Below are 6,220 nucleotides of genomic sequence, written 5' to 3' on the forward strand. Positions count from 1 at the left end.
GACAGATATACATACATATGATCATTTAACATCATTTATGGTTTTCAACCTTATTCATGATAACGAAGGTCCATTATTTATTCGACGTCTCGAAAAGGGCTACATTTCCTCCCGAGGAAGTTGCTATGAAGTCCGAAAAACGAATCCCTATATTTATGTGGTCCCCATTTCCTTCTATCCCGTTGCAGAGAGGAAGGAGCCCAAGGACACCAAAGCCCCCGAGAAATCAGAGGAACACCCCGAAGGTATGGTGGCCATCTGTCTGTCTGTCTGTCTGTCTGTCTGTCTGTCTGTCTGTCTGTCTGTATCTCATTGTCCCTCTCTCTCTACCATCTCTCTCTGTATCTCATTGTCCCTCTCTCTCTACCATCTCTCTCTGTATCTCATTGTCCCTCTCTCTCTACCCTCTCTCTCTGTATCTCGTTGTCCCTCTCTCTCTACCCTCTCTCTCTGTATCTCATTGTCCCTCTCTCTCTACCCTCTCTCTCTGTATCTCATTGTCCCTCTCTCTCTACCATCTCTCTCTGTATCTCGTTGTCCCTCTCTCTACCCTCTCTCTCTGTATCTCGTTGTCCCTCTCTCTCTACCCTCTCTCTCTGCATCTCGTTGTCCCTCTCTCTCTACCCTCTCTCTCTGTATCTCATTGTCCCTCTCTCTCTACCCTCTCTCTCTGTATCTCGTTGTCCCTCTCTCTACCCTCTCTCTCTGTATCTCGTTGTCCCTCTCTCTCTACCCTCTCTCTCTGTATCTCATTGTCCCTCTCTCTCTACCCTCTCTCTCTGTATCTCGTTGTCCCTCTCTCTCTACCATCTCTCTCTGTATCTCATTGTCCCTCTCTCTCTACCCTCTCTCTCTGTATCTCGTTGTCCCTCTCTCTCTACCCTCTCTCTCTGTATCTCGTTGTCCCTCTCTCTCTACCCTCTCTCTCTGTATCTCGTTGTCCCTCTCTCTCTACCCTCTCTCTCTGTATCTCATTGTCCCTCTCTCTCTACCCTCTCTCTCTGTATCTCGTTGTCCCTCTCTCTCTACCCTCTCTCTCTGTATCTCGTTGTCCCTCTCTCTACCCTCTCTCTCTGTATCTCGTTGTCCCTCTCTCTCTGTATCTCGTTGTCCCTCTCTCTCTACCCTCTCTCTCTGTATCTCGTTGTCCCTCTCTCTCTACCCTCTCTCTCTGTATCTCGTTGTCCCTCTCTCTCTACCCTCTCTCTCTGTATCTCGTTGTCCCTCTCTCTCTACCCTCTCTCTCTGTATCTCGTTGTCCCTCTCTCTCTACCCTCTCTCTCTGTATCTCGTTGTCCCTCTCTCTCTACCCTCTCTCTCTGTATCTCGTTGTCCCTCTCTCTCTACCCTCTCTCTGTATCTCGTTGTCCCTCTCTCTCTACCATCTCTCTGTATCTCGTTGTCCCTCTCTCTCTACCATCTCTCTGTATCTCGTTGTCCCTCTCTCTCTACCATCTCTCTGTATCTTGTTGTCCCTCTCTCTACCCTCTCTCTGTATCTCGTTGTCCCTCTCTCTCTACCATCTCTCTGTATCTCGTTGTCCCTCTCTCTACCCTCTCTCTCTGTATCTCGTTGTCCCTCTCTCTCTACCCTCTCTCTCTGTATCTCGTTGTCCCTCTCTCTCTACCCTCTCTCTGTATCTCGTTGTCCCTCTCTCTCTACCCTCTCTCTCTGTATCTCGTTGTCCCTCTCTCTCTACCCTCTCTCTCTGTATCTCGTTGTCCCTCTCCCTCTCTCGTTCCCTGCGGACACAAGTTAACTTGTTATGACTCAGCGCTTTTCGTGCCGACAGTGTTGTCCTTACTGACCTCTCTCTCTCTCTCTGTCTCCCCTACAGGGTGCTACTTTGAGGGGGACCAGCAGATCCACGCCCCTGGCACAACGTGGCATCCATTCGTCCCTCCCTTCGGCTACATAAAGTGTGCCATCTGCACCTGCAAGGTAAGGCCATTTTGACCTGAGATCAGATTCTAAAAATGTCTTCTACATTCTTCTACATTCTGAAAAAGCTATGATTCTATGTCAGTCGTTCTTCGATTTTTCAAAAATAGCAGACCTACAAGCTCGTAGCGCGCCACTCGGTGGCGCTCTACGAGCTTGTAGATCTGCTATTTTTCAATAGCTAAAGTATAACATAATGCTTAGTTAAAACACCATGACCACCAACCATAACTAACCTTTTAATAATGCTTAGTTAAAACACCATGACCACCAACCATAACTAACCTTTTAATAATGCTTAGTTAAAACACCATGACCACCAACCATAACTAACCTTTTTGGGGAAATGTTCCTTCCTTTTCCGGTGACCACCAGGGGGCGACGGGGGAGGTGCACTGCGAGAAGGTGACCTGTCCAGTGCTGCAGTGCAGCCGTCCGGTGAGACGCAACCCCACCGACTGCTGCAAGGAGTGTCCCGAGGAGGAGGAGGCGCCCGCCGTGGCGAGGGGCGTCACCGCGGGCCCGGGGGCGGCGCCGGGGGCGGCGCCCGGCGAGCTGATGCAGGCCGACGCTGCCCGGCACGGTGGCGGCGGCGGCGGCGGGGGGGGCAGCAACGTGCGCCAGCAATGCCGCTTCGGCAAGAACTACTACCAGATCGGAGACAACTGGCACCCCCGCGTGCACGTGATGGGAGAGATGAAGTGCATCAACTGCTGGTGTGACGTGAGTGTTGTTAGTTTTTTTTAATCTAGTTCTTTTTTGTTTTGTTTCCGGTCGCATTTTAGTCACCTGGAATGCTTTTAGTGTTAGTCTAGTTTTAGTCGACTAAATGTCATGAGATTTTAAGTCGACTAAATCTACGGTTGATTTAGTCGACTAAAAAGTGTTTTGGCGGGGCTTGATGCTGTCGATTTTTACACTTGCTGAAAATAGCCGATCTACTAGCTAGCGGTCCGGGCACCTATAGGCCGGTAATCCAGCCTGACGGCGTGCCGCGGGTTCGAGTCCCGAGTCCGTCGGCCTTTACCGCATGTTCTTCTGTTATAACTATAATCTACCTGATCTTGAGGCCTACAAAATCGGGGGGAAGAAATATATATATATTTTTTTTCCTATCAACTAGTCAACTAGTACCAACAAGTTTATGGTGTATTTATGGTATATTTATGGTGTATTTATGGTATATTTATGGTGTATTTATGGTGTATTTATGGTGTATTTATGGTATATTTATGGTGTATTTATGGTGTATTTATGGTGTATTTATGGTGTATTTATGGTGTATGTATGGTGTATGTATGGTGTATGTATGGTGTATGTATGGTGTATGTATGGTGTATGTATGGTGTATGTATGGTATATTTATGGTATATTTATGGTATATTTATGGTGTATTTATGGTATATTTATGGTATATTTATGGTGTATTTATGGTGTATTTATGGTGTATTTATGTCTCTATATTTACAGCATGGAGTGACAAAGTGTCAGAGGAAACAATGTCCGGTTCTGACCTGTGATGACATCACCCGCAAAGAGGGCAAGTGTTGCCCCGAGTGTATAGGTGAGACACGCACACACACACACGCACGCACGCACGCACGCACGCACGCACGCACGCACGCACCTACGACGCACACTCGACACTGCACACACAACCACCATGATCCCACCATAACACAAGTTGTGTGGACTAAACCAGCGGGTTTTCAACCAGTGGTCTTTATGAGGGGGTTCCAGGTGGTCCTTATGAGGGGGTTCCAGGTGGTCCTTATGAGGGGCTTCCAGGTGGTCCTTATGAGGGGCTTCCAGGTGGTCCTTATGAGGGGGTTCCAGGTGGTCCTTATGAGGGGGTTCCAGGTGGTCTTTATGAGGGGCTTCCAGGTGGTCCTTATGAGGGGCTTCCAGGTGGTCCTTATGAGGGGCTTCCAGGTGGTCCTTATGAGGGGGTTCCAGGTGGTCTTTATGAGGGGCTTCCAGGTGGTCCTTATGAGGGGGTTCCAGGTGGTCCTTATGAGGGGCTTCCAGGTGGTCCTCATGAGGGGGTTCCAGGTGGTCCTCATGAGGGGGTTCCAGGTGGTCCTTATGAGGGGGTTCCAGGTGGTCCTTACGAGGGGGTTCCAGGTGGTCCTTACGAGGGGGTTCCAGGTGGTCCTTATGAGGGGGTTCCAGGTGGTCCTTATGAGGGGGTTCCAGGTGGTCTTTATGAGGGGGTTCCAGGTGGTCCTTATGAGGGGGTTCCAGGTGGTCCTTACGAGGGGGTTCCAGGTGGTCCTTATGAGGGGGTTCCAGGTGGTCCTTATGAGGGGGTTCCAGGTGGTCCTTATGAGGGGGTTCCAGGTGGTCTTTATGAGGGGGTTCCAGGTGGTCCTTACGAGGGGGTTCCAGGTGGTCTTTATGAGGGGGTTCCAGGTGGTCCTTACGAGGGGGTTCCAGGTGGTCTTTATGAGGGGGTTCCAGGTGGTCCTTATGAGGGGGTTCCAGGTGGTCCTTATGAGGGGGTTCCAGGTGGTCTTTATGAGGGGGTTCCAGGTGGTCCTTATGAGGGGGTTCCAGGTGGTCTTTATGAGGGGGTTCCAGGTGGTCCTTACGAGGGGGTTCCAGGTGGTCTTTATGAGGGGGTTCCAGGTGGTCTTTATGAGGGGGTTCCAGGTGGTCTTTATGAGGGGGTTCCAGGTGGTCCTTATGAGGGGGTTCCAGGTGGTCTTTATGAGGGGGTTCCAGGTGGTCCTTATGAGGGGGTTCCAGGTGGTCCTTATGAGGGGGTTCCGAGGGGCTATCAGGTGGTCCTTATGAGGGGGTTCCAGGTGGTCCTTATGAGGGGGTTCCGAGGGGGTTCCAGGTGGTCTTTATGAGGGGGTTCCAGGTGGTCCTTATGAGGGGGTTCCAGGTGGTCTTTATGAGGGGGTTCCAGGTGGTCCTTATGAGGGGGTTCCAGGTGGTCCTTATGAGGGGGTTCCGAGGGGCTATCAGGTGGTCCTTATGAGGGGGTTCCAGGTGGTCCTTATGAGGGGGTTCCGAGGGGGTTCCAGGTGGTCTTTATGAGGGGGTTCCAGGTGGTCCTTATGAGGGGGTTCCGAGGGGCTATCAGGTGGTCCTTATGAGGGGGTTCCAGGTGGTCCTTATGAGGGGGTTCCGAGGGGGTTCCAGGTGGTCTTTATGAGGGGGTTCCAGGTGGTCTTTATGAGGGGGTTCCAGGTGGTCCTTATGAGGGGGTTCCAGGTGGTCCTTATGAGGGGGTTCCAGGTGGTCCTTATGAGGGGGTTCCGAGGGGGTTCCAGGTGGTCTTTATGAGGGGGTTCCAGGTGGTCCCCAGCTAAATGATGGGAGAGTTGGTATACCAAATAGACCCTTATTAGATGTAAAATGGGCCTCATGGATGGAAAAGCTTGACAACCACTGTTCTAAACCTATTATTTTCTCGTGTTTTACCCCAGATTCCAAAGAGGACGAGCTAGAGATGAAGATTCCCGACAAAAGGCGGACATGGGGACACTGAGCCTGCGTGGGACTCTACTACTCCACCCCCACCCCTTACCGCCCTAAGGGGGTGGGGTGTCTACACCCTCAGCTGTTCCCTAGACCTGCCCTCCTGTAGTGTCTACACCCTCAGCTGTTCCCTAGACCTGCCCTCCTGTAGTGTCTACACCCTCAGCTGTCCCAGACCTGCACACTGGGATAGCCCCCCCCCCCCCCCCCCCCCCTTTATAAATAAATAAATAAAACCTTATCTCCCCCCCCCCCCCCCCCCCAACGCCCACCCTGTAATCAGCCTCTGGATTGTAAACGAATAAAGACAAGGAGAGAAGAAGGAAGGACATTTTGCTCCTTTCCAGAGACTCGCTTTTTCGAGACCAAAAAAAAGGGAAGCCATTTTGAAGTGGAGCCGGAAGCGGATCCCCGCTCTGGCCGCCGTGGCCTCTCCGTTCTCCCGCTCTGGCCGCCGTGGCGTCTACGTTCTCCCGCTCTGGCCGCCGTGGCCTCTCCGTTCTCCCGCTCTGGCCGCCGTGGCCTCTCCGTTCTCCCGCTCTGGCCGCCGTGGCCTCTACGTTCTCCCGCTCTGCACTCCGTCGTGTGCGTTTTTTTATTCCTTTTAAATACAAAACGGTGTCGCTTTTTGACCCACTGATGATCGCCAAGCTATTGAAGCTGACATTGTATTGTATCTATACGGAATGTAAACTATAGGCTATGGTCAAAGAAGTGCGTGCGTGCGTGCGTGCGTGCGTGCGTGCGTGTGTGTTTTCCACCCCTAATCTGCAGTGCAGACATACAAGGC

The 6,220-nt window shown here is 51.6% G+C and overlaps 1 protein-coding gene across 1 annotated transcript in view; it reads left to right on the forward strand.

The window, feature by feature from the left end:
* The window catches only part of chrd (chordin), a gene marked incomplete at its 5' end in the record, with an annotated part of 10,422 nt that extends 4,976 nt beyond the window's left edge, over positions 1–5,446 (forward strand). The window contains 5 exons of the mRNA XM_079530961.1: positions 189–245; positions 1,838–1,941; positions 2,317–2,664; positions 3,412–3,505; positions 5,379–5,446. Of these exons, the coding sequence (XP_079387087.1) occupies positions 189–245; positions 1,838–1,941; positions 2,317–2,664; positions 3,412–3,505; positions 5,379–5,440 (665 nt within the window). The remainder of the gene's footprint in view (positions 1–188; positions 246–1,837; positions 1,942–2,316; positions 2,665–3,411; positions 3,506–5,378) is intronic.
* Between the last annotated feature and the right edge of the window lie 774 nt (positions 5,447–6,220).

This window comes from Electrona antarctica, assembly GCF_951216825.1.
Source record: "Electrona antarctica genome assembly, contig: scaffold_1668, whole genome shotgun sequence".
NCBI lineage: Eukaryota > Metazoa > Chordata > Actinopteri > Myctophiformes > Myctophidae > Electrona > Electrona antarctica.